Genomic DNA, 26,999 nt, shown 5'->3' with positions numbered 1-26,999 from the left:
TTTAATCAGAAGTAGTGAAAACAATCGATAACCATTCAACGTCACTATTTTATTAACTGAGATACTTCTACCATAAATATATTCTTATTAAACTTGATGTGTTTTTTTCTTTATTTTCAAATATATTCATGAGTCGCGTCGACTCAATTCATATCTAGAAGGAAAAAAGCTAATACTGTTGGTATTAAAATAATATTTTTTATGAGTTGGATTGGATAAGAGTTTCGTCTCACAAAATTGACTAGTGGAACGATCTCATAAGAGTTTTTGTGATCGATTAAAATGCTGAAAAAAAAATGTTGATATTGATATTTTGAAAAGAACAGCAGCCTGACGTTTGCTTTAGGTGGAGATTAAGGACCTATTCTACCGGGAAAAGAATCAACCATATCTTTTGTGCGCGTATATATTTATCTAAAATTGATCCCATGTCTAAATCAGAGGGATTAAATGAGATTATCCAAGTATAATATAGAAATATAACTAATGAAATTCGAGTTGGTATTTGGTCAAATATAGTATAGCATAAACTTTAATATCAGATCTTGTCAGGTATACAATATTTACGCTAACTTAGCATTTTAGAACAAAATTACCTATAATAATATATATTATTAAATATTTTTATTTAATCTCAATTTTTAATTTGAAATCTTTCTTAAAATATATATAAACAAAATTTAACAGCAATTGAAAAATGTTTAGCACAGAGGACAAAGATCACAAGGAAAACTGTTGCTTTCAGCTGACTAAATTCCAAAATCCAAACCAGAAATGAGATATATGAATGACTCCAAATCTCCAATATATCTTAATTATCCTTGTATATATTTTTATTATATCCCACTAATCACATGCATTTAAAATTCTATTTGTATAAATAAGATAATCTTCCATCCACAACATATTCTCTCTCTTTTTTTTATATACAGATACTGCACCAAAATAATCTTTGAGCCATCGTATTTCTTCTTAAACCATAACCAAAACTAACGATCTTTAAATTCTTTTTTCAAGAATATATACAATAAACCATCGATTCTTATACATGGTGAGTGATTTTTTAGTATTCTCTCTTTTCTGAAACTTCAATTCAATAATTAAAAAGCATTCGATCTTGATATAAATTATTCATGTCATGGATTTTTCGCAGGAGAATCAAGAAAACACTGTCAAATATGAAGAGGCAAGCCCATTTATTCTCTTCTTGTTGATAATATCATCATTTTTATGTTGGTGGATTATATTTATTTTGGACTAAACTTTTACATTTGTAACTTTAAAAAAAAAAAAAAAAAACAGGAATACATAGTGAATTCACGTGGAATCAAGGTTTTTACATGCAGATGGTTTCCTGCAAACGACCAATCCAAGGCTTTAGTTTTCTTGTGCCATGGATATGGCATGGAGTGCAGCATCTCCATGAGAGGTCGAACCTAAAATTAATAACTAAATTATTAATCCGTAACGTATCGTGAAATCGATTTTTATGGATCTGGAACAGACTGCGCCTCTCGACTTGTTAAGGCCGGATATGAAGTTCATGGCATAGATTGCGAAGGCCACGGAAAGTCATCGGGACTACTAGGTTTAGTATCCGACTTTGATAATCTCGTCGACGATCTTTCCGAACACTTCACTAATATCTGTGGTATGATACCTTAGTTAAAATCTGTATCTTTTGTTTCCGCCATTATGTATTGTCTCGAGGCAAAATTGAAACTTCATAATCAGTCTTAGAATGATATTAAATTAATTTTATTATATTTATATTTGACTGCAGAAATGAGAGAAAATAGGAAAACTACGAGGATTTTGATGGGAGAATCGATGGGAGGGGCCACGGCTCTACGTCTTCACAGGAAGAAGCCAGATTATTGGGACGGTGCCATTTTGATTGCTCCAATGTGTAAGGTATGGGAGGAAACTTAGCAATCTAAATTCGAAGAGATTGGACTAATTTATTTTCTTCATATATAAGACTTTAGGATTATTATGAATTTAAATAAATAACACAGATAGCAGATGACATGAAACCAAATCCTGTGGTTATCAAGATATTGACCTCGCTTTCCCGAATCATTCCTACTTGGAAACTCACGCCTACTCCAGATGTAGTTGACCTTGCCTTCAGGGACCCCAAAGTCAGGAAAGAGGTAAATCACGTGATTTTTCTACCTCCCTCCTCTGCAATAGGTATTTACGTCTCTTTCTCAAGTGACACACCTACTTTTTTTTTTTATTTATGTTTTTTTTTATAATTTTTTCACGTAATAGATGTTGATTTCGCATATTTTCCAAAGTTGTTACGGGCATTTAGCCAAATCAGGCGTTGCTAAAAAAATTTATAAAAAAAATTTGAAGTATATTAAAACTTGAGTATGGCTTTTAAACTTATGACATTTGGCACCAATGGCAGGTCAGAACAAATAGGTACACATACAAAGGCCGGCCTCGTCTTCAAACTAGCTACCAACTTTACACGGTCAGCTTGGATTTGGAGAAAAGACTTGAAGAGGTGTTCATAGATATATATCTCCGATCAGATTAAATTTTTTAACTAACCCAATTCCGAATACAAGTTTATAACACAGAAAAGATGGGTTTTTGCGCCAAGAACTTATTTTTAAATTACCAGATTAAGTAAATAGAAGCGAAACGTATTTTTTAGCTCATATGTTGCCGGTTTCACCTGCGACAGGTTTCATTTCCATTCTTAGTTCTGCACGGGGAAGATGATAAGGTGACGGATCCATCCGTAAGCCAAGTGTTGTACGAGTCGGCTCGTGCCGTGGACAAGACCTTCAAGCTGTATCCGGGAATGTGGCATTCCTTGTCATATGGCGAGCTTCCGCAAAACCTCGACACCGTGTTTTCGGACATCCTCGAGTGGTTGGAGAAGAGGTGCTTTTCCCGGACTGCCAAATGGGAAGAACAACAAAAACGTGCTAATGATCAACTAAACTGCAGTACTTGATCTCAAATAAATTTTCTCTCATGTAACGGGATAATCAAACTTTTCGTTCATTTATTGATTATGATTTTATTTGTTATATGTGCTATAATTTAGCATTATTATATTATAATGATCATATCTATTTCTTCATAGAAGCTTTCGATTTTCATGTTTATATTGTTTTCAGTTATAAATGAACATTATCTATTCTATTTACAAAAGCTTGGGCTACTATAATAACTATTTTGGTGTGTCAAATTCACTTAGACTCGACCCAAGAAATCGACGGGGGAGTACTTGAACTTCTTGGTTCGTTTTCTGGTATTCCTTTCCTGCTTTTGGTTCGTAGGTTTTGATTTGTGTTTGTGTTTGTGTTGGGGAAAAATCATTAAATGGGCCGGAATGACATTGGCTCTCCGGTGTTTGAGTTAATTGCAAGATTAATTTAACGATAATTTTAAAAGACCTTGGTGGGTACTTTAGAAGCATATAAATAGAAGCCTCGTTTCTACAATCCAAGACATCGAATGGAATGCAATCAAATAAAAAAACAACCCAACGATCTTTGAAGTTCATATTGGTGTATTTGTCCAGGTTTTGTTCTCAATTAGGGATTTTAAATAGCATTCTAAAGTTCGTTGTTTCTTTTGAGTTGGAATACCACTATAGCAAAAAAAAATTCGTTGTAACTTGGGATACGATTATCATATATATGATCAGCATCAAATGTGAGATAAATTCGTTAATAAAGCTTCTCTTTTGTCTCGATTTCAACCAAAATTCTTTCCATTTTAGATTAATAAACCATTATGATGCAACTATAACTTTAATTTTATCTTATTATAATTAAAAATTTAAATTATTTGCTATTTTTTTATTTGAAGAGTAATATATTTCGTGAAGTTTTGAGTTTAAAAAAAAGGAAAAAAGAAGAAGAATTTCAGTTTTTGTTTGAAATTTGGGCAAATAAATTATATTGGTTTGGGCCAACACGGCCCACTTAGTGTCCAAACAAATCCATGGAATTCTCGAATGAATTAATCCATTGAAGATCCAAATTTCATCGTCGGGTCAAATATAAACAGCTGGCGCTCCGAAACGGCTCCTCAAAATTTCAAATTTCATTCCCCAATCCATCCCGCTCCTCTTCTTTCCCTCACGGACCGAGAGTGAGATCTGAGGATTCATTCTAACACAAACTTCACAGGCACACGCTCAAGGATGTCGAATCGTCACGAGAAAGAAAAGAGCGTAAATGTTCAGGTGCTGCTTCGGTGCAGGTAATGCGTTATTGATATGATGCAAGAGTTTTTTTTTAATTTAGTGGTGTTTTGTGTATTACTGTTAGATTCGTGTTGGTTTTTTGGTGTATGTAATAGGCCTTTCAGCGAGGACGAGTTGCGGAATAATGCGCCGCAGGTGGTGACTTGCAATGAGTTCTTAAGAGAGGTCTCCGTTTCGCAGAATATCGCAGGAAAACACTTGGATCGGGTTTTTACTTTTGACAAGGTGATTGTGTTTAGTTTCTTGTTATGGAGTTTATTCTCAGTGACTCATTAAACAATTATCTTAATATGGGTTGTGCAAATTCATAAACTCGCTGTATTTTTGCAGTAAAGGTGATTTACACTTCTTGTGTCTACATTGAAAACTGCGGTGTGTGTGGGTATAGAAACTGTTATCAAGTAAATACACTATGTAGAGTTTTGAATGTTACTGCACAAGATTGTAACATGCTCAAATAAGCGCTTTATAAGATGCACTTAACTAGTCTTTGTTGTTCAGGTCTTCGGTCCTAATGCCCAACAAAGTGATCTTTATCAACAAGCAGTTGTTCCCATAGTTAATGAGGTTTTGGAAGGGTTTAATTGTACCATCTTTGCCTACGGACAGACTGGCACGGGAAAAACTTATACGATGGAGGGTGAATGTAAGAGGTCAAAGGTACTCAGTTTGTTATTATTTTATTATTCTAATTCTACTGATCAATATTGTGCTTTATTGCACCACTAGGACTAGCCTTGGATTTAACTTACATTATTGCTTATTATTGCAGAGTGGTCCAAATGGAGAATTGCCTCCAGAAGCAGGAGTTATACCGCGAGCAGTAAAGCAAATATTTGACACTTTAGAGAGTCAAAACGCAGAATACAGTGTGAAAGTTACTTTCTTGGAGCTGTATAATGAAGAAATAACCGACTTGTTAGCGCCAGAAGACATGTCTAGAGTTACCATGGAGGACAAGCAGAAAAAGTTATTGCCACTCATGGAAGATGGGAAAGGTGGTGTTCTTGTTAGAGGACTGGAAGAGGAAATTGTAGCTAGTGCATCTGAGATTTTCACTTTACTTGAACGGGGATCTGCTAAACGCAGAACTGCTGAAACCTTACTGAATAAGCAGTCAAGGTTCTTGTTATTTCTCTGCTTCTAGATGTGTGATAGTGTTCCGAGACTCTCAAAAAGATATTATTACAATTCCTTTTTAATTTCAGTCGATCGCATTCTCTGTTTTCCATAACAATACATATAAAGGAAGCTACACCAGAAGGTGAAGAATTGATTAAATGTGGCAAGTTGAATCTGGTTGATTTAGCTGGTTCAGAGAACATCTCTCGTTCTGGTGCCAGGGAGGTAAGTTTGGCTTCTGCATAAAGTAGGTTTCCTGATTTTGAAAGTTGTCTTTGTCATTGAACTTTTGAATTTTCCTAAATCCTAATATCTTTAGAATATTTGCAGGGTAGGGCAAGAGAAGCAGGAGAAATAAATAAAAGTTTGCTTACATTAGGAAGAGTAATAAATGCACTTGTCGAGCATCTTGGACATATTCCATACAGGTTAAACTTCGAGTTATTAAATTTATTCTTTCCTTCAAATATCTTTGGTTGAGCAGTATTTATCTCTTGACCCTCTCTACTAACTCCTTTGATAGGGACAGCAAGCTCACACGATTACTTCGTGATTCCTTGGGAGGAAGAACCAAGACCTGCATCATTGCCACAGTGTCACCTGCAGTTCATTGTCTTGAGGAGACCCTTAGCACTTTAGATTATGCTCATAGGGCTAAGAATATAAAGAATAAACCAGAGGTTTTATTGAAGCTTTTACATAATTAATCGCTGTTAAATGTTTCCTTAAATTTGATTTCTTCATGCAGCTTTCATGGAAATATTATGTTCTTGCATCTGTTTTTTGATCGAAGATATTTCCTTGAAATCCATCTTTCGCTCTTTTATTTTCTTGTCAGATATCACCATCATTTATGCTAATTAATTAACGGAAAGGTGCCTATCGATTTGAATGAGTTTTGATTTCGAGTTCTACCTTATTTTCTTGTTTTGATTCATGATATAGTTAGTGTCAAACTGTCAATGAATCTATTTAGCGATCTCATGAATGTAAAGATTAATTCAAATGGTGGTCTTTCATCTGTGCATTGGTTTCTAAAACATAAGCGGTTTTGAAATATTTAATTTTTAAGATATTTTCTTTGAACTTGTAGGTGAATCAGAAGATGATGAAATCAACTCTGATTAAAGATCTATATGGTGAAATCGAGCGGCTTAAGGGAGGTAAAGGTTTTGTTGTTATGATGGGATGTATATCTCGACTTATCAATAGGCCTTCAAAAGTTGAGTTTCTCGCATGTTTGCCCTCCGTGCCTCATTTTCTTTCCGTGTAGAGGTTTATGCTGCAAGAGAGAAAAATGGGGTCTACATTCCTAAGGAGCGATATTATCAGGAGGAGAGTGAGAGAAAGGTACTGTACTGTCGCATATTATTTGCTGTGATCTAATGCTGATTCCTAAACTCTGGCTCTCATGTGTCATATATCTTCTTCACAGGACTAAGAGTTGTGATGGCATGCTTTTAGATGCGTTGTTTTTTATTATCTAAAACCTATTATCTTAATGAATTACTCCATTTAGGCTATGGCTGATCAGATCGAACAATTGGGATCAACAATCGAAAATCAACAGAAGGTCAGCTTGAGAGAGGCTCTATACAAAAAAAGTAAACTGTAGGCATTCCTATGAAAGTGTGCTGAATCTGTTTGGTCATTTTACACAGCAAATTGAGGAATTACATTGCAAATATGATGCTCAGGTCCAACAATGCTCTTATTTGAGCAACAAACTTGAGGTGACACAGGTAAGTTATCTTCCATGTATGGTGTAATAATAATGATTTAATTCGCAGCTTCTTACTCGGAGTTGTTTGCAGAAAGATTTGAACCATACTAGCATATTGTTGGAAAGCACTGAGGATGAGTTACGTCGATGCCATCATTCTCTTAAGGAGAGAGACTTCATCATATTAGAACAAAAAAAATCTGGTATTTTATCACTTCTATAGTACTAGATTTTTTTTTTACCTTTCTGGAGTTATGTAAATTTTGTTGGAGTGGAAACAGAAAATGCGCTGGCTCATCAAGCATGTGTTTTGCGTGCTGACTTGGAAAAATCACACAAGGATAACTCCTCGCTTTTCCTCAAAATTGGTTGGTAGTTTTTCTGCTATTTATTATTTTCAACACAATTAACCTTGAAGGGCGCAACTCATTACTTCTAATTTTACTTTCACAGCCAGAGAGGACGAATTGAATTCATATAACAGGTCTATTGTGAATAGTTTTCAAGCTGAACTTGCCAAGCAACTTGAGACTCTTGGCAACTTGCTGGCTGCATCTTTTTCTCAACAAAATCAACACCTTCAACTTGTTGACAATCTCTGTATTTCCTTTCTTGAAATACATGACAAGGTGGTAAAACCATCTTTGACATAGTTTTTAACCTTTTACTTATCTTTACATTATTGTCATTTTTATATGGTTAACTTCTGGGATCTTTGAAATATCTTTATTTCAAGTTTAGAGCTTGTTGTGCCTTAAATTATTTTTGACGAGTAGCATTTTAGTTTTCCACTTTTATCAAAGGACTTGAGAATATTTATTCTACAAATTTTTTTGTCATAGGCTGCCAAAGAGTTAAAAAATAAAGTTAGTGTCTCGAAGGCTTTGTATTCATCACATTTTGAGGCTGTACAAGAAGTTGTCCGGCTACACAAAGCTGGTTCAAATGCTGCTTTGGAGGAACTTTCGGTTTTGGCATCTTCTAATTATAAGTCTTGTCAGGAAGTAAGAACTTTTGTTTGTACTGGGTTAATAACTGTAATGTTACCTTGTATAGTTGTCACTCACCCTCTTTATTGGAATCCTTGATGTAGTTTTTAGCTACAGAGTCTGTAGAAGTGAATTCAATTTTCAATGATCTTCAAGAAACCGTGTCAAACCATCAGGGGGAAATGGCTAATTTGGCGAGTGAGCTACGGCAGGTTTGCAAATTTATTGGATCTTTCGAGTCAATTTTTAATTTCTTCTTGGTTCAACCCCTTATTAATATATGTTATTACTTGTAATTTTTGCAGAGATTTAATGCCAGTGTAGGGCAATTGATGGAGACATCAGGATCCCTTAATGCATTCATTGATAAGCTTTCAGAAGAATCAAAAGCACTTCAACGCCATGTAACTCAAGTTGATGAAATTCAAACCAAGTGTATTGCTGAATTTCACAAGTCCTACGAGGTTTACAAATCAAAATCTATGTCAATTTCAAACGATTATTTATTTTAGCATTGCATGACAATTTTGTTGTGTTTGCAGGATCAATCAAGATCAGTTGCGGAGAAGCTTATCGCTGATGTGACTACTCTTGTTTCTGATTGCATGCGTCGTCAGAGAGAGATGGTTTGCTCTTTGATGCTACATTATTTGTTTTTTTTCTCTTTGATAGTTTATGTAAACACCTTAATGGGTCTCTGATAGGTGGATGCGAGGCTTGGTGATATAAAAGAAACTGTAATTGGAAACAAGATGTTCTTAGAAGGACATGTTTCAACAATGGATGGCATTACAACAGATTTAAAAAGGAAATGGCAGGATTCTTTTACACAAGCAGAGACTAACTTTAAGGACAATGCCGACTTTTCTGCAGCTAAGCATTGTCGTATGGAGTTACTTCTACAGAAATGGTCAGGAATTTTTTTAATGCGGTTATTTTAGTGTATCAATGTGCGCTGCTCCACTTCGAGCATTATTTGCATCTTTACTCTTGATTTTTAGTCCCTTGAATTTGTTTCCTCTTAATTTTCAGCTTCAACAATGCTGACGATGCTTTGAAACGGTGGCAAAAAACACAAGAATCATTAAGTGATATGGGAAGCCAACATGCCTTAGCAATTGCGGAAAACGTTAGGTTGGTTCAGTTCACTGACGAATGCTTTTTTTTCCTTGGAGTGATCAAAGCTAAAATACTTGTTTTACATTTTAAGAACTCATGTTTCAGGAACATATGCGAGGGTAATGAACGACATAATGATGAAATAGAAGCTGCAAGAATTACTGTTGAGGAAGATATCAAAACAAATAGCGAAGATATAATACAGTATTTTGACGGTTAGTTGTACTTGCTTCAGCAAGTTTCTGTTTTGATTACTCCCATTCGTGTTGAAGGTTCACATGGCCAAGGCGATCCAGACATGTTGAAATATTGTGCAAATCGGGATGCTTTTGTCTTATATTTAGCTCTATTTCATTTAATTCCAGGTTTATCAGAGCAGGAGAGAACGTCTGTTTCTGAAATTCTGACTAATTCTAAAGCTCATTCAGAAACACTTGACAACCTTCAGAGAGATCATTCCCAGCAGTCAGCATGTATTGAACATCATGCCGTCGATACTTTCAGGCAAAAATATATGGTATGTTCAGTTCTGACTCGGATGTTAGAAACTGTTGGTGAAATGTTATATGTTCCCAACATATACATTGATGTCACGTAACATATAATGTGTTTACGATCACATCAATACATCAGTCCAGAATATTATCAGTCGACATAAAAATGTACCAGCTAGAACTCTTTTATCTAGCAATTGATTAACGTAGTTACTGTAATACTCAAGTATTTTCAATTATTAGTTTGATCCTTGTGCAAAGTAATTCAATTTATTTTCTGATGCTAGGATTATGAGCCGACAGGGACGACTCCAATTCGGTGTGAGTCTAACATTCCCAGCCAGGGCACCATCGAGGCCCTTCGAGCAATGCCAATGGAAGTTCTTCAAGAAGAGTTTCGGGAAAACAATTCATCAGAATCATTCCAAGTAAAGGAAATAAAGCCATCTCTGATTCCTCGAGCCCCTCTTTCACAGATAAACTAGTAATTGCAATCAATGTTGTAGCCTGATGTTTTCTCTCTCTTTGTATTTGTATTCTTCATACATGCATCCCACCCGACGTATGAAATTGATATATATTGGAATTCGAGGTTGGTTTATAGGTGTGTAAATCCAACAGGTGAATTTGTAACGATAGATGTGCAAAACTGCTGTTTACATTTTGGGAGACAGATGCCCCTTTGAAAAGCAGAGATAATTAGATGACAAAAAAAAGTCTAAAACATTTTTATCAATGAAGTAAACAAAAGATTTGTAAAATAATTAAATTTTCTTAAGGCAAACATACAATAATGAAAGGCAAAAAAAATATGTACCAGCCATGAAAATCAACTGCAAAAAATGTACAGCAGCTGACAAAGTTGAAGAATGGCAATTGATATAGGGAAGTATTATATCCTCTCTAGCATTTTGCAGGCAACAGAGGCAAACATTAATATTGCCATAATTTCTTATTCCCATAATTCAAGAAATTATGTAAAGATGTTGCTAATGGCGTAAGATGACAACTTAGTTTAGCAAACCGTTGCAACATTGTCATGCATCTAAAAGCAGAATAATGACAAACAAGTAAAAAATCATAGGTGAAAGGAAACAAACACGGATGACATCGGTTCTCAAAGCTTCAGAGGGTAAACCGTTGAAATAATTAATGTTCAAACTACTAACTTTTCAAACACTACATAAGAAAGATCGAAACTTGCAATTTAAGAAAAATATCTCAAAATAGCAGCAAGCAAGTGTGGCGACAGATGACATATTAAAGCCTCCTTCCTCTTCTACCACCCTTTCTTCGGGTGCTGTCGGTGGGAATTGGAGTCACATCCTCTGAAAAAAAAAAAGGAATAAAAACATACAATTCAACTGATAGAAGATGGAAGAAGGAAAAGAAAGAACAATTGAACATGGACAACGAAAATCATGCGTACTAATCTACATCTAACATGGAATAGGTATGAGCTATGAAGAAATCAAACTATAAAATGCAAAAAAGAACCGGGTCTTTAATGAATAATGAACATCAGGAAATAATATTACCTATCCGACCAATCTTCATGCCAGAACGAGCAAGGGCTCTAAGAGCAGATTGAGCACCAGGACCAGGAGTCTTAGTCTTGTTGCCTCCAGTGGCACGAAGCTTAATATGAAGAGCATTGATTCCCAGTTCCTGGGGATTGCAAGCATTAGTAACTGACAATGACAGGTATAAACTAGAATAACACAACAATGATAGAAGATTCTAAAACCTTGCATCGCTGAGAAACATCTTGTGCTGCAAGCATGGCTGCATAAGGAGAGGACTCATCCCTATCAGCCTTCACCTTCATACCACCTGTCATATTGTAAATTTGGACAAATATCGAATGAGTGTGCACCAGAAACTAAGTTCATCAATGTATTTATAAAAGTGGCTACGCATGAAATCATTTTCCAGTATAAAATAGAAAATATCATACTCTTCAACGTAAATAATGAAGTTCTATTAAAATGCTACTAATAAGTAAGCATTGATATTGAATGAATTGTATTACAAAAATACATTGTATCACATTTACTCTAGTAAACAGAAACGTGATCACCAAAGGTACATTTAGAAGTATTATATTGAATGGAAACCAATTAACAGAAATAAGGTTAAAAAATTTAATAGTGATGGAGTCCAATAATGTAGAAACAATTTGGAGGAAAAAATACAATAAAAGGCAAAAAAAGGCGAAAAAACCAAAAGCTGACCATTACCTGTGATACGAACCAAGGTTTCCCTTCCAGATAAATCAGTCACGTGCTGCAAGCAAAAACATCAATCAAGTAAAACCATCCAAAACAACAAAAAATACATACAATAGCAGTTTACCAATATACTCACAATGAAGGTATCATTGAATGAGGCAAAAATGTGTGCCACGCCAAACACTATTTCTCCATCCCTTGTGGCAGGTCCAAGAGTTACATTCTCCTCTTTGGGCTCTCTGGTCCTTCTTTTCGACTGTCAAAGCCAAAGTGAAGATTGCAAATTAAATGCAGTAATTGCAAAATAAATAAGCAGATTCGAGATAGTAGCAGAAGATCACTAAATGAAAAACAAATTTTTCTCATACCAAGAGAGAAAATCAAACCTCAAAACACAATATACCTAAAAGACAAGAACATATTTTTATAATAGCCATTTTGACAGCAATTACTACCAGTAAATTCAACTGTCAACTAAAGTTTATCAGGTGAATAAATAATTGAAGAAGATTAAGTTCCATAAATCAATCCACGGGATAAATACAATACCGAAGAAGAAATTTTCTGAATACTTTCACAAAAAACATCCATCAGAAAGTATTGCCCAAATAAAAATTTCGATAGACTACAATCCAAGCCATCGAAAGAGAATTTTTGCAACTTAATTAATTTATTATCGATCCAAGAACTATATGGCAGAAATTTCTACGTTGAGCTACAATTAAATAATCTTTTAAAAATGTAAGTATCGTAAATCCAGAAAATCAAATAAGACCGGTTCCACGACGATATACGCACTCGGCAATCAAAGATGCAAAAAAAAAAAAAAAAAAAAACAGCACCGAAAATCTTTATAGACTAAAAAAATATGGTATTAATAATGAACATGTGTTCTTGTGTGTGTTGTTTGGATGAAATGGGAGCCTACCATTGCTGCAGTACTGATGGGAGAGGATAATGTAGCTACGCTGCTTCTGATTTTCTCTTTGAAAAACCCTAAAAGGCAAGAGACCATAGCTATTGAGTGATTCGATCTTTATATATTTAGGGTTCGGAACCAGAGATAAATGCGGTGTACCGTAAATACCCCCGTCTTTCTTTGAATTGCCAAATCTACCTAAACTAAAATTTAAACAAAATATATCCTCTTTGTTACTCTAAATTTAGAATAACATAATTCGCAATTCCATTTGTGCTATAAAAATTGAAACGTGATAGTCTATAACTATTTATTTGTAAAATTTACAATTGTAGCATTTAGTATTTGCAATTACAATTTAGGATCAAATGATTTGTCCAGAGAAACTATTTTCTTGAGTCACATAATGCACTGTTTTTGTTTCCAATGTAATTATTTTGGACTTGTAATAATATTCACATGGTTATGTGTGAGACGATCTCATGGGTCGTATTTTGTAATCTTTTATTTGGGTCATCCATGAAAAAATATTATAAGAGTATTACTTTTTATTGTGAATATCGATCGGATTGACCCGTCTCATAGATAAAGATTCGTGAGACCGTCTCACAAAAGACCTACTCTTCAAATATAACACACGGCGAAATATCCAATAAACTTCTTAACCTAAAACACTTGAGAAAACATTCAATTACTGAAGGTAAAATGTGAACCAATTGTAAAATCCATCGAGTCTATAATAATTTGGCATAAAATAGGTATTGTCAAATTTTTCTTAAATGATATTCAACATACTATAACATGTATTGTTCACGTATAAACGTTAAAAAATGTCACTCAACACACTTGGAGATTAAAAAAAAATTGCCAAGCCCCGGCGAACATTCAACAAAGCTCCACGAAAACTGAATTATTACTTCGAGAAAGGTATATATTTTACTTGACATCTTAATTTAATAATAATAGGAACGAGGGTTATTTCTTGAACCGGCTTCTGAACTCTGAAAACGAGGAGGTGGCTAAACCAATGATGCAACTTTGGGGGCAATAATCTCAAGAAGCCCTTTGGCATTATCAACATGAACCCAATGGCCTGCATTAGGAAGAACATGAAACGAGACTTTCCCTTCTGTTTCGTCGACTCTTTTAGAAGAAATGTTATTTAGTTGCTTTATTACGTCTGCATTCCATCTATCGCTCTTCTCTGCACGCACAATGGCTATTTCCATGCCTTTGGGTGTGTTCTCCAATAGGGGCCAGTAATCCATTTCTCTACATCGTACATGGAAAATGTAAGTTTTGTGTTAACATTAAATCCGTTAATGATATTCACCAAGACTCGATTGTGATTCTATACCCGTAAGAATGAAACATCTGGGCAGCTCCTTCGAGATTGAAAGCCCAAGTCACTTCTTTTCCTGATGTTTTAAGGTTGCTACCAATCCATTGTGATAAAGAATTCGAAAACCCAAGCTGAAGCATGTGATCTACCAGCCACCTTAAACCAGGAACACAACCAATTTCATGACAATAGCACATGGGGGAAAATATATAGAATATTAGTAACGCCAACTCAACCCACCTTCCTCGCATACAGAAAGAAAAACTAAAACAAATCGCCTTCTCAATAAATTAAAATTTGCCTGCAACCCCCATAGAATTGCCAGTTAAAAGCATAAAATAAAGAGTATGATGCAAAAACCCAACTACTTTTTCCACTGTATTTCGACTGGACACCCAAAAAAAGATAGTGCTTCTGGATAGAAAATATGAAAGGAAAGAGACATTACTTCCTAGAGGGCAAAGTTGAAGGCAGACTCCGCAAAGTTTGCAATACTTTCTCAACCTCACCATCACTGTTGTCTCGGCTTACTTGACCAGGGACAGAGTCTAGTACCCACAGCTGTTCTGCAACAGTTTCACACATCAGTTAGCCAACACAATATCCAAAGCTATCCAGAATATCAAGATTTCATAGAGATCATAAGCATGAAAAAAGTGTTTTTTTTTTCCGTAGAAGGAATTACCTGTCTGGGCAAGCCATCAATGTCCCCATAATCCCCATTTGCACAACTTTGAGCAAACTGCAAAGCAACCTTTCCACCCATTGAATGACCCACAACAACATCGGGCCAATCCCAGCCCTGAGATCTCACCAAATTGGCCAGATCTTTTGCTGCATTTTCCAAATTGTGTGGGGGCAAAAACCCATCTAGTTCAGCTGACTTCCCATGGTTCCTCAAATCCACAAGCACCATCCTCCATTCTGTTCATATCACTCTAAATGATCAGTCATATCTGAGAATGAGAGCTATGTCCCTTGTCCTTGGGTTATGCACATACTCCAAAACTTACATCACAGTCAAGTAATGCATAAAACATTGACAAGTATAATAAACACAACCAATACATTCAAAAGTGAGATCTTCATCAATTCACGGTACATCGTTGAGATCTGTTTGAATGGAAAATGTAGTCAGAGTGAAGACATGCCAAAAACCCTCAGATTATCTTTTAAGTGCATTTATTATTTACACTGGCTCGCACAAATAATGATTGAATTGACCCTGCTAACGACACGTCAAAAGTCATTGATTAATTGTCTCCTCCCGATTCTATTGTCTTTCGGAAATGAGAAAGACCTGAGAAAGCATTCAGCAGTGTATTCAATTGTGCGAACTTGTAGTCATACAGATTGGTTCCGATTGTTTCAGTGAGCAACTCACATATCTTGTCAGAATAACACAAGTGCATCCCCGTCATTTTGGTACTAAGCTGTCCTAAAATTTATATCACAATAAATGATAAGAAACACTGATTCAAATGCTTGAGCAGCATAGTAAGGCAAAGGCATCATACCCCTAACCTTTGGCTATAAAATTCTACATTACATATATGTGCAGGAACTAATTTAGTTCTTACAGCAATGCTTAAGAACATTTCTTTTTCGAGTCATCAGTCTGTGTTTGTAAGTTTGAGGTGATAAAAACAAGAGAAAACGATTTCTAGACTTGCATGAAGATTCGGCCAAAATAGTACGTAAAAGATAAGTATGGAAGGTAAAATATGGACATACGGGCGGGGGATAGGGACGCAGCAAGGGAGCGTGAGAAAGAACGCCAGTTTCGAGCGGATCCGAGGAGACCGTGAAGTATCATCGCCGTGTATTGGTGTGGTTTTTCCGGGGAGGCTTTGATCTCTTCAAAGGCTAGGGTTTGAATTCTTCGAGTGCAGTGGTGGAGGGCCGGTGCCGGAGCGGCCATCACCCGGTGAACGAGGCGAGTCAAAACGGTTCTTCTCGACATTTTTCACTGAGTAATTACGCTGGATTTTGGAATTAACGGTGAATTGGTGATTTGAGGGAGGATACATTGAAGAGGGATATAAATGGCACACAAAAAGATTTTAGGGACAAATATGGGAATATAGAAAAACTAAAAAAAATAATCAAATAAATAAAATTTAAGAAAGAGAATATGACAGCTGTGGGATTTGAACCCACGCCCTTTCGGACCAGAGCCTAAATCTGGCGCCTTAGACCACTCGGCCAAACTGTCTTGTTGTTCAACCTTTTTTGAGGATAAATAATTATAATATAATTAATAACTATATTGTCAGCAATTGACTCCTCTGCTAATTATTTTTATTCTCTAATTATATGAATTTTCGGCAAAATAACCGCATATGATAATATCCATATTTTTTAAAATAAGAAAATGATATATGAAAGAAGAAAATTTAGTTGAAAAGAATTATGCCAATCCAATTAAGTAAAAGTTTGTGATTTGAGGCATCTATGAAAGAGTATTATTTTTTATGTTAAGAGTATTACTTTTTATTGTGAATATTGGTAGGGTTGAGTGTTGACCCTTATCACAGATAAAGATTTGTAAGACAGTCTCACAAGAGACCTACTCATGCAATTATACAAGCCGCTGATTAATGGAAACAGGCTACTCACATAATCATTTCTATTTATCAAAATTTTATATTAAAATTAAATGTGTGTATATATATATACTAGAAGACATGTACAGTGCGTTGCACGTGTGGAACATACAACAACCGTAATTTCTAAATTTCTCATTATATATTTTGAAATTATAAAGATCTATATATAAATCGCGTCATTGAAAAATTAGCTACAAGTTCTACAAGTATTTATCGAAAGAAATTTGACAGGACATAAAACATGTAGATAATTGTAATATTTAAAAAAAATATTTTTAGAGCAAAAAAATATATTTAAAAAACATAAGTAAAATCTTATAAATCATTTTAAGTAATTATAGATGTAAGAATAATTTGTTTCACATAAAAAAGATTTGAATTCATTCTTATTCTGATCATTTTCTATCACTTTGATGTATATAAAAGTAATTATTACAGGATAAAAATCAATTTAAGCTCATTTCAATTCTTTTGAAGTGTTCTCTAATGGCAACAAATAATTATTTGGGTATGTCATGCATAAAGTTTTACGATTTGGTCCATTGACACTCAAGTCAGTGCAATTCTCATTATGTTTGCAATTAGCTTTGTATATGGCTTTGACACGGTACATCACAATTATAAGAAATAAAAGTCGTAACAAATATAACATTTGACCTGAATATCAAGAAATGTTTGAACTAAATATTAATCTTTCATTGTTATTTAGTTTTGTTGGGTTAAGCATGCACGAGTGAGAGTAGTACTAAGATGGATGAAGTCTTAGGAAGTTCTTGTGCATATTGCTGACATTGTGTCGTTTATTTTAAATTTCATTAAATATAATTATTTTTAAAAAAATACTATAAATCTTATTCTAAAATAAAATTTCAGTTTTCTTTAATTGATTTTAAAATTCATCAATGACTGAAAAACAAAAAAAACATGTATTTATTAATACTATATAACGAAAATAAGGACATACATGTAAATTCAAACAATTTACGTTATTCATGGATGTTAATTCACTAGAGTTAAAAATAAAATTGTCACAGAAACTCATATGAAGCTGTTTCGTGGGTCAATTTTGTAAAACATGTCTCCAATCTGATCTGAATCATGAAAAAAATATTGTTTTTCACTCTGGAAATGATTGGGTCGACCCGTATTAGGATATATATCAATGAAACCGTCTCACAGAAAACCTACTCAAAAATTGGAGAACTATAAAATTTTGAAGAATAGTGTAAAATTCATCTTTCTTCGATTTATTTTAAAATGCATTAACATTAGTTGATAAAAAAAGTCGACTCGTCTTAGAGATATATCAACTTGATACCGTCTTACAGAAGATTTACTCAAAAATTGGATAACTATAAAATTTTGAACAAAAACATAAACTTCATTTTTATTCTATTTATTTTAAAATTTATTAATTAATGAAAAAATATAAATCAAACAAAAGAACATCCTAAAAAATAAAGATAGAGTTCACAAAAAAACAAAAAACAGAGATAAATAAAACAAAAATAAATATTTTAAAAATAAGAATATAATTCATTTTTTTAAAAAAATGGAACGTAAATTTTATTATTTTTCTATTTATTTTAAATTTTATTACATATATTGTTTTTTTAAAAGAAAAAACATAAAGTGTAAATTTCATTATAACACATGGTGACTGAAATTTATTTTTTTCAATTTATTTTAGAATTCACTAATAGATATAAGAACAAACCAAAAAATGTATATATTATTACTATTATTTTAAATTTTATTAAAGATATATATATTTAAAAAAAATTGATTGCAAATTTCATTCCAAAAAATGGAAGGTAAATTTAAATTTCATTCTAAAAAATGGTAGTTAAATTTTTCATTCTAAAAAAAAGATAGTTAAAATTCATTTTTTCTCAATTTATTTTAGAAGTCATTAATGGCTAAGAAAAAACAAACAAAAAACAGATATTTATTATTATTATTATCATTTTGAATTTCATTAAAGATATAATTTTTTTAAAAAATGGAGTGAAAATTTCATCACGAAAAAATGGAGGCTAAAATTTTTTTTCTTCAATTTAATTTAGATTTTATTAATTAATAGATGAAAAAACAAATACAGTGACATATTAATATAATTTCATGAACATAAAAACATAGATGTAAATTCACAATTTAAACTCATATATTAAGAGTCGTAATAATAATAATAGTAGTAGCTAGGAAAAAACAAACAAAAAATATATATTTATTATTGTTATCATTTTGAATTTCATTAAAGATATAAGTTTTTTTAAAAATTGGATTATTACTATTATTTAAAATTTTATTAAAGATATATATTTTTTAAAAATGGAGTGCAAATGTCGTTCCAAAAAATAGAAGATAAATTTAAATGACACTATAAAAACTCTAGGTGAAATCCCACATCGCTAAACAACGGGAGAGATGTTGGACATTTAAATGAGCGAGTAGCAACCCTTTGTGACGGGTTTTAAAGCCGTGAGGCCCTCGGACCAAAGCGGACAATATCACAAGTGGGCTGGACCGTGACATTTGGTATCAGAGCGACTTCACGTGGGTTTGGGATGGTGGGACAAACCTCAGCGAGGCCCCTAGGCGAAATCCCACATCACTAAACAACGGGAGAGATGCTGAGAATTTAAATGAGCGAGTAGCAACTCCTTGTGACGCGTTTTAAAGCCGTGAGGTCTTCGGGCCAAAGCAGACAATATCACAAGTGGGCTGGACCGTGACATGGTAGCTAAATTTTTCATTCTAAAAAATAGTAGCTAAATTTCATTTTTCTTCAATTTATTTTAGAAGTCATTAATAGCTATGAAAAAACGTTCCAAAAAATGGAAGATAAATTTAAATGACACTCTAAAAAATGGTAGCTAAATTTTTCATCTAAAAAATGGGAGGAGGAGCTAAATTTCATTTTTCTTCAATTTATTTTAAAAGTCATTTAATAGCTATGAAAAAACAAACAAAAATATATATTTATTATTTTTATCATTTTGAAATTCATTATATATATAAGTATTTTTTTAAAATGGATTGCAAATTTTATCACAAAAAATGGATGAAAAATTTTGTTTTTCTTCAATTTAGTTTAGATTCAATAATTAATAAATGAAAACAAAACAACCAAAGAGACATGTATTAATGAATATTCAACTCTTATATTTATAGTGATAATAGAGTAATAGATTCAATAATTAATAAACTGAAAACAAAACAACCAAAGAGACATGTATTAATTAAAATAAAGACATAGATGTAAATTCACAATTCAACTCATATATTTATAACAGTAATAGATAATAGATATATGTATAATGTTGATGGTAGCAAAGCTTTCTTCGGCTCAAACAAGTCATTTTTTCTACCTTTGGTTTTGGAATACTAGCTAAGTTTCATTTAAGTCTCAAACGAGATGAATTGGCAAAAGAACATCAATGAAGTAGCTAAGATAACATCCATGCTGCATATTCTTGGAACTGGAGACTTATACCACCTTAATTCCTATATTATTTCAAACACAACATAAAAAATAATATGATCATGAGCCCAAAATAGATTTGCATAAAATTTGAAAACAACTGTGAGATTAAGCCTTTAAAAAACAGCACAATTAGTATGATGGCGATCAAGTTAAAAGCCCAATCCCCGAATCTTCTTCTATCCTCGTATGGATCCTTGCTCCATTCCAAGACATCTTTCTTGTACTTCTTCACTGTTAAACTCACCGAAGAATCTTTTTCCTTTTCTGCCAATCTGATATGGCTTATAATGTGAGGAAAAACTTTTACATTAGACTCCTCGCCAATCAAGAGATCAGAATGGCCGTATCCTTCTACTACCACTCTTTCATGTCTGTGGGAAGGCTGGTGCAACTTCATGTATTTATTAGCGAGAAATGAGGTTTCGGGTGTCACAAGGAGGGAACGTCCACCGGATATGTAAAGGGTCGACAGTGCCATTCTCTCAGGGTGTATCAGATATGAGTTTTTGCCATTTTCATCCACTATAAAACCGGCGTTACAGATCTTTCTTAGGTGTGGAAATGCAGCCATTGAAAGTTGTCTTAGATTCACTTTGTTCATCCAATAATGCATTGTATGGCTTATGTTTTGGTGCCAAAACGTGTTTCCGAATATGCCGGAAAAGACCTCACATTCGTCACAGATGCATCTTTCATACCGTGGTAGCAAACGTGCTATTGATTTCAGGAACCTATGCCTAAGGCTAGAGGTTGATGCTTGAAGCAGCGGTAATTTGCTATCCCTGCCCATTATTGCCATGGAGATCTGCAACGATGTAAAAAAAGCTGTTATTTTTAGAATTATTGAGTGATTTGGAAGCAAGGAAAAATCATCTTAGATCAGTCAAGAAATAAATATTCTTCATCATAGATCAGTCAAGAAATAAATATTCTTCATCGCAGATACAAGTGTTAGTACCAAACTAGCTGAGAAACGTGGATTTGCTTACTGGAACAAGGGGAAGCCACATTTTGATTGAAGATGATGTGGTGAGCTTGAAGAACATTGAAGAATTGGTGCATGACAAAGAAGCTATCTTCTTGGCTGAGACATAGCCTCCCATTAGTGCAATATGAATGGCCAGTCCTCCCACACAATGTGCAACTACATGTACTTTTATAGGTTCTCCGTAGAACTTGGAAATCATAGTTAATCCTGCAGGGAAAAAAAGGCGAAGAGCGTCAATAAGTAAACCACTCTTGAGCCACTTGGAGAAAAATAAAGAGGGAAATGTGCTATTTTTATGCAAGTTCACCTGCTGGTATGTCTACTTTCCCTATGTCTTTGATTGAAAAGTTGTTTGGAGGATTCATTGAGTGTAATCTTGCATGCAATAACCACACATCATGCCCTTCTTGAAGTAAAGTTCTGACAAGATCTTTTGGTTCAGTTGATAAACAAAAGCTTTCGGTCGAATAACCGTTTATAAGCAATACAGGGTAGGGTTTTTTTGCAGATTCTGGTGGAATATGGTGGCTGCACTTCCAGTGTTGACAACGAATTTCAAAACCATCTTCTGAAATTTGGTAAATTTGGTAAGTTGATTTTTTTTAGATTTACAAGAATTCGAAATACTGTCGCAACTGCGAGTACCTGTGATTATTTCATGATTTGTACTTCTAGGATATGATCCACGAACTAGTTTAGTGGGGGAGAAATTTGCATGACTTTCTCGAGGCTTTTGTAAGATATACGTCCTAAATAGAGATCGCATAAAAATAAGCAAAAATTTGCTTCTGCTTCCACCTTCAAGGCTGTACAAGCTTTTCAGAATTTCTGTAAAAGAAATATGAAGCTCCCCCTTTATACTTGTTTGTTCCTCTGGGAGGCTCTTCGTGATTTTTCTCAAAGAAACATGCAGCGTCGTGGATTCTCTCCATGCATTAAGTGCTAGGAGATAAGGGTTCAATATTTTTATCCCTCCAAGGACATATCTTTAATAAAATGATTATTCATGTCACTTTGATATGTGAATTCAGGAAACTGATGATTGAAAATCTATGATACAAATATCTTACCTTGATCCAGACGAACCAGCTAGGAGGAGATGATAGTGCATATAGTGCGTATATGGTGTCTTGTTATCTGTTTTACACAAGTCTACTTCCCCTTTGATTACATGAAGTTCCTCCATCTCTAAACCTGTACATACAACATATCCACCAACCTTTCCTCGTAAAATAGGATGTGATTTACCCATACGAATACATGTTTTCTCGAGATTTGGCGACGTTTTGAACTTGAGTTTAAGATGTGCACTACATAGCATACCACCAACTTGGCCTCTCATTGTTTCTTTGATCATAACTTTTGAATCTTCTCTCTTCTTCATCTCATCATTAATGATCATATCTTGTTTTCTATCAAAACATTCTTTCACAAAATTGCTGCTGTATTTGACAGTATCCTGCAAAAGGTGTCGACTAACATGCTCAGCAACTGCAGCAACAGTGAGACAAGGGTTGATTCCAACAGAACACGGTATTACTAGAGGCGTCACATATATAAAGACCAGGGTGCACTCCAGTGGGAGATGTTGTGTCAAAAACTTGACCATTAGGATTACAAACTCCAGAGGAGATATCTTGTGCTGCAGCGCAACCTCCTAGGTGATGTACTGAAGTGCTTCTATAGCGCGACATGAGAAGAGTTCCTCCTAAATTGTCAGCCAGTTTCTTGAAAGTTTCAATCTTTTGTGGTAATAAAGGATCGTGAGGTGGTTTAAAGAGGATTTTTTTTGTAACTTTTTCAAAGATAAGAGTCCCGTTGCTGTCATCATATCCCATCGCATTCAGGACCATCGCTTGCCTGCACTTTAAACCTATAAAATGCTTAATCTTGTCGACTATTTTGTGCAAGAACCAGTAGCCAGATTGCCATCCATAAGTCGTCATTCCTTCAAACAGCAAGCGCGGATAAGCAGTTGGAATTATTGCACTCTGCATGAAGTGGAAAAAATGATTCGACATAATTCACATAACGTCTTTATACATAGTTTTCCCACAAGACCCAAAATTAGTATTGCATGAACCTGAATCGAGAAACCCGAAGAAGAAGTGAATGAGGAAGAAATCGAGGGCCCTGGTCTTTCTTGAAAAGGGATCTTTGAAAGTTGCTTCCTATTCAATGCATAACTGTTTAAGGTTGCTGAGCTTCGAGCAAGATAAGCAACATTATTTCCATTGAAGCTCAGTCCTGAGCCAAGCTTATTCGAAACTGGCAGGCCCCTCATTTTAGATTGAAAAAGTATCTTAGCTGTTCCGAATACTCCAGCTGCAGATGATGGTAGCATAAAAATTTACGAGACAGCTGAATTAGTATAGCTTTTACAAATCGTGTTCTGCAAGTATACCTGAGAGTACCACAAAATCTGCTGCTAAACAGTCAAATTCGTTGAGATATACCAGCCATCTACGCCTTGGTCTTCCATGGATTCTTTCATCTACACAGTCTTTTTCGTGGTTTCTTACCACATACTGAACCTCACATTCTGTTTTAATACGACATCCTGCCTGTAATAAGAAATCTATTTAACCGAACAAGCAAACTTAAAAACGTCGAAATTGTTGGAGCAATATACGTACTTCGACAGCTGAGGCAACATAAGTTGTGTCGGTGGAATTTTTAGCATTGTACGGACAGCCAGCAAGACAGTTCCCACAAGCTAAACAGCTTCCAGCTCCATGAGACCTTTTTGAATGGAACAACTTTTCTTCGATATCAAAATTCATGCCAACTGTCAGCTGATCGTCTGTGCTCATCTCAAACTCTGCTTCAATCACATCTTCCATGATCTTAGCATTTTGAAACTTTACTGGGATACTTTGTACTCTTAGCATTTTTTTAGCAGAAGCCTCACTCATATCCCAGTCTTTTTCCCAAGCCTGAGGCCATTTAGGATCTCGACGTGCACGAACTGGTGTTGGTAACATTACTCCTGCATTTATTAGTGAGCCACCACCCAAGCCGCATGCCATTGCTGCTAAAGAATCATCTTGGAGATATATCTGCGGTTTTCATTTACAAGGAATAAGAACAGTGAGCAAAGCCAATCATCAACAAAGTAATATAACCAATGGTACTGATAAAAAAATAAGTAAAAGTATATAAATAAAAGATCAGAATATCTCCACTTGTTTTTAAGCTTTCTTGACATGCATGCACCGTAAGGTAATAACTTCAAACTTTTTTTTTTAAATAAAAAAGAGCCTATCCTGTGTGAAGTCTCGCTTGTCAAGTACCTGGAACAGAGCATCCTTTGGACCTAAGCCGATTCCGAAATTGTTATTTTCGACCCTGGCAGCAGACATCATCCTAAAAACGTCGGTAGGGAAATCTTTAGCTTGCCATCGTCGTCCTTTCTCTAACAAACAGACTTTAAATCCTGCATTTGACATGCGACAAGCAGCAACAGAACCTCCATATCCCGACCCAACAATAACAGCGTCGTAACCATAACCATCATCAAGAAAATCATCTGGATTGGAATTTTCCATTATTACATGTATCTTGGACGAGAGAACATGCATAAATAAGGCCGAAAACTGAATCCTTGGGACCTTAGCTAGGATTCTGCGTGATTTAATATGCTTTTTTTTACTTTATTTGCTCAACTTTTGGCTGGACGTACACATGGAAGCAGACAATTTGTTACAAAGCCTAGTTGAATTCGTCAAGACCAACAAAATAAGTATTCTCTTAAATACTAATTTTGTTTGTCACATACCAAAAATGATATTAATTTTAAGGTAAAAATTTGTGTGAGACGGTTTCACGGTCGTATTTTGAGACAGATATCTTATTTGGGTCATCCATGAAAAAGTATTACTTTTTATGCTAAAATTATTACTTTTTATTGTGAATATCGGGGTTGACCCGTCTCACAGATAAATATTCGTGAGACCGTCTCACAAGAGACTTACTCTAATTTTAATAATTTCTCAATTATACTATTTTAGATAGTTTCAAATAGAAAATCCCATTCTTGAGCCATTTATTTCTTCCAATTATTTATAATTTATAATGTTGAAGTATAAATGTAAACAAAAGGTCGAATTGAAGCCGATTGATTAATATCCAATTAAAACAATTATAAGTCTCAAATTTGCAAATCTCATTCTAATGACTGATCCAATCGACAAGTTATTGGATTTGTATCTTTTGTTGTGGTTGATAACATAGCACATGATGTAGTGCACTTTTTACACGAGATGATCAATTGATTATCTGATGGACCTCACATAGTATCAGATAAATTTGAAAAAATGTCGGACTTAACAAGATGATCAGATAATCTCGTGTAAAAAGAGCACATCACATGTTCAGTCACTGCAGAAGATCCAAATACCAAGTTATTACATCCAGAGAACACTGGTAATGATAGGAAATTTTTAAGGAGAAAGATTATACTTTAAATAACTCGGAGATTTCAGAATAAATTTTTTTGAGTATTAATATTAAAATCAAAAATCGACAAAATAAGATTCAATACCGATCCAATAACACAAAAATTTGATTCCAAAACGACAAGTCAGGATATCAATAAGCCTCGTTTTTTTCAAATAAACAAATTTGATGGAAGGAGACAATCTGTCGTCGGACAAAGCCTAGTTGAATTCGTCAAGACCTTCCAGAGAAGTATTCCCTTAAATACTAATTTTTTCTTGTCACGTTAGAATTAATTGACAATCTAAATATGTAAATTAATTTCAAAAAATATATTGTAGAGAAAATTCTAATATTTTGATAGATACGTGTCCAAAACTTATTTTTTAAGAACTTCCCCCCATAAATATTCATTAACTTCCTTATATTTTCATATCAATTTTAAATATTTCTTGATGAAATTCATCACAAATATAAGTTTCATAATATTTATGTGTTATTTCATAATAAATACATCTCTGATTCACAAAGAAAAAATGTTTCTGCACTCTCTAAGCTCGTATATATTTTACAAAACGTTGAAAATCAAGAATTAATATATGATATTTAAGTAATAACTGTTTTACATTTTATATAGAGAAAATATAATTTTGATATAAATCAAAAAAAACAATATTATGTCAACACTTGTTGCATTTGTATGTGTAATCAAATATCATATATATAGTAGTATGAAATATCATATATTTGTATCTCATTTTTTACTATTTTGTACCGATTTACATCCAAAAAAGTGTGTGTAGTTAATTTCAATACTTATTATACGTGTTTGAATAATTATAAATCATATATTAATACAAAATCTGAAATATTTTGTACTCGAATATCATATACTAGTACCATATTTTTAAAAGACGTGTCATTATATATGTCCGAATACTAAAAAAATCATATATTAATATCATATCTGAAATATTTTATATTCAGATATTATATATTAATACCATATTTTCGATATTTTATAGCGAATTTCATCCGAGAAAACAATGAATAGATAACATAATTATTTTTTTTTGTGAATTAGTCTGAAACATACTAAACAGAACTAAACTATATTGGTAGAGATTTATCCATAATATACTCTTTCAAACGTGCCGATAACGATTTTTTTGTCCTTTAGGTAGTATTCGCTTGATAATCTAGATAGTTTCAATTCAAGTAGAAAACCCAATTCATGAGCCATTTATTTATTTATTCCAATTTATTAAAGAATTTGAAGCATAAATGAAAACAAAAGCT

General features: G+C 33.9%; 5 protein-coding genes and 1 non-coding gene across 6 annotated transcripts; 2 read left to right on the top strand and 4 right to left on the bottom strand.

Annotated features, from left to right (window-relative positions):
- Positions 1 to 874: 874 nt before the first annotated feature.
- On the top strand, positions 875 to 3,153 carry LOC142547965 (caffeoylshikimate esterase-like). The gene is made up of 8 exons (XM_075656336.1): positions 875 to 1,051; positions 1,154 to 1,186; positions 1,303 to 1,429; positions 1,505 to 1,651; positions 1,784 to 1,914; positions 2,019 to 2,156; positions 2,420 to 2,518; positions 2,702 to 3,153. Exons 1-8 carry the CDS (start codon positions 1,049 to 1,051, stop codon positions 2,975 to 2,977), a joined length of 954 nt encoding a protein of 317 aa, XP_075512451.1. The 5' UTR covers positions 875 to 1,048; the 3' UTR covers positions 2,978 to 3,153.
- An 884-nt stretch (positions 3,154 to 4,037) lies between these two features.
- On the top strand, positions 4,038 to 10,288 carry LOC142548498 (kinesin-like protein KIN-5C). The gene is made up of 23 exons (XM_075656852.1): positions 4,038 to 4,236; positions 4,336 to 4,465; positions 4,742 to 4,900; positions 5,013 to 5,362; positions 5,449 to 5,587; positions 5,693 to 5,790; positions 5,886 to 6,042; positions 6,456 to 6,525; positions 6,636 to 6,712; positions 6,882 to 6,935; positions 7,024 to 7,104; positions 7,177 to 7,288; positions 7,367 to 7,453; positions 7,539 to 7,714; positions 7,928 to 8,089; positions 8,179 to 8,286; positions 8,380 to 8,538; positions 8,617 to 8,700; positions 8,779 to 8,984; positions 9,107 to 9,208; positions 9,299 to 9,408; positions 9,559 to 9,710; positions 9,975 to 10,288. Exons 1-23 carry the CDS (start codon positions 4,178 to 4,180, stop codon positions 10,170 to 10,172), a joined length of 3,030 nt encoding a protein of 1,009 aa, XP_075512967.1. The 5' UTR covers positions 4,038 to 4,177; the 3' UTR covers positions 10,173 to 10,288.
- Positions 10,289 to 10,744: 456 nt separating this feature from the next.
- Positions 10,745 to 13,027, bottom strand: LOC142548499 (small ribosomal subunit protein uS11x-like). The gene is made up of 6 exons (XM_075656853.1): positions 12,847 to 13,027; positions 12,055 to 12,174; positions 11,928 to 11,973; positions 11,435 to 11,520; positions 11,226 to 11,355; positions 10,745 to 11,015 (listed from the first exon to the last, which is right to left on the bottom strand). The coding sequence occupies exons 1-6, from the start codon at positions 12,931 to 12,933 to the stop codon at positions 10,948 to 10,950; spliced, it is 537 nt and encodes a 178-aa protein (XP_075512968.1). The 5' UTR covers positions 12,934 to 13,027; the 3' UTR covers positions 10,745 to 10,947.
- Positions 13,028 to 13,617: 590 nt separating this feature from the next.
- LOC142548497 (uncharacterized) lies at positions 13,618 to 16,206 on the bottom strand. The gene is made up of 5 exons (XM_075656851.1): positions 15,914 to 16,206; positions 14,865 to 15,103; positions 14,628 to 14,740; positions 14,195 to 14,335; positions 13,618 to 14,109 (listed from the first exon to the last, which is right to left on the bottom strand). The coding sequence occupies exons 1-5, from the start codon at positions 16,140 to 16,142 to the stop codon at positions 13,857 to 13,859; spliced, it is 975 nt and encodes a 324-aa protein (XP_075512966.1). The 5' UTR covers positions 16,143 to 16,206; the 3' UTR covers positions 13,618 to 13,856.
- Positions 16,207 to 16,314: 108 nt separating this feature from the next.
- Positions 16,315 to 16,394, bottom strand: TRNAL-UAG (transfer RNA leucine (anticodon UAG)). Its single transcript has one exon. It is a non-coding gene; the product is annotated as a tRNA-Leu (tRNA).
- Positions 16,395 to 20,190: 3,796 nt separating this feature from the next.
- LOC142548346 (uncharacterized) lies at positions 20,191 to 21,628 on the bottom strand. Its single transcript, XM_075656648.1, has 4 exons — positions 21,571 to 21,628; positions 21,265 to 21,470; positions 20,403 to 21,080; positions 20,191 to 20,295 (listed from the first exon to the last, which is right to left on the bottom strand). The coding sequence occupies exons 1-4, from the start codon at positions 21,626 to 21,628 to the stop codon at positions 20,191 to 20,193; spliced, it is 1,047 nt and encodes a 348-aa protein (XP_075512763.1).
- Between the last annotated feature and the right edge of the window lie 5,371 nt (positions 21,629 to 26,999).

Source organism: Primulina tabacum, chromosome 6 (genome assembly GCF_025594145.1).
Source record: "Primulina tabacum isolate GXHZ01 chromosome 6, ASM2559414v2, whole genome shotgun sequence".
Taxonomy (NCBI): Eukaryota; Viridiplantae; Streptophyta; class Magnoliopsida; order Lamiales; family Gesneriaceae; genus Primulina; species Primulina tabacum.
The sequence above is the reverse complement of the archived record's forward strand: the minus strand, read 5'-3'. Positions and strand labels throughout refer to the sequence as shown.

Coding starts and splice junctions, on each gene's coding strand:
- LOC142548498 (XM_075656852.1), top strand. CDS start 4,178: ATGTCGAATCGTCACGAGAAAGAAAAGAGCGTAAATGTTCAGGTGCTG. Junction 7,715..7,927: donor TTCTTGAAATACATGACAAG/GTGGTAAAACCA, acceptor TTTTTGTCATAG/GCTGCCAAAGAGTTAAAAAA. Junction 8,090..8,178: donor ATTATAAGTCTTGTCAGGAA/GTAAGAACTTTT, acceptor TCCTTGATGTAG/TTTTTAGCTACAGAGTCTGT.
- LOC142548497 (XM_075656851.1), bottom strand. CDS start 16,142: ATGTCGAGAAGAACCGTTTTGACTCGCCTCGTTCACCGGGTGATGGCC. Junction 15,104..15,913: donor TGCGTCCCTATCCCCCGCCC/GTATGTCCATAT, acceptor TGATATGAACAG/AATGGAGGATGGTGCTTGTG. Junction 14,741..14,864: donor TTGATGGCTTGCCCAGACAG/GTAATTCCTTCT, acceptor GTTGCAGAACAG/CTGTGGGTACTAGACTCTGT.
- LOC142548499 (XM_075656853.1), bottom strand. CDS start 12,933: ATGGTCTCTTGCCTTTTAGGGTTTTTCAAAGAGAAAATCAGAAGCAGC. Junction 11,974..12,054: donor CATTCAATGATACCTTCATT/GTGAGTATATTG, acceptor TTTTGCTTGCAG/CACGTGACTGATTTATCTGG. Junction 11,016..11,225: donor CATGAAGATTGGTCGGATAG/GTAATATTATTT, acceptor TTTTTTTTTCAG/AGGATGTGACTCCAATTCCC.
- LOC142548346 (XM_075656648.1), bottom strand. CDS start 21,628: ATGAATCCTCCAAACAACTTTTCAATCAAAGACATAGGGAAAGTAGAC. Junction 21,471..21,570: donor GAAAGTAGACATACCAGCAG/GTGAACTTGCAT, acceptor TTTTCCCTGCAG/GATTAACTATGATTTCCAAG. Junction 21,081..21,264: donor TGTGGCTTCCCCTTGTTCCA/GTAAGCAAATCC, acceptor ACATCGTTGCAG/ATCTCCATGGCAATAATGGG.
- LOC142547965 (XM_075656336.1), top strand. Junction 1,430..1,504: donor GTGCAGCATCTCCATGAGAG/GTCGAACCTAAA, acceptor GATCTGGAACAG/ACTGCGCCTCTCGACTTGTT. Junction 1,915..2,018: donor TGATTGCTCCAATGTGTAAG/GTATGGGAGGAA, acceptor TAAATAACACAG/ATAGCAGATGACATGAAACC.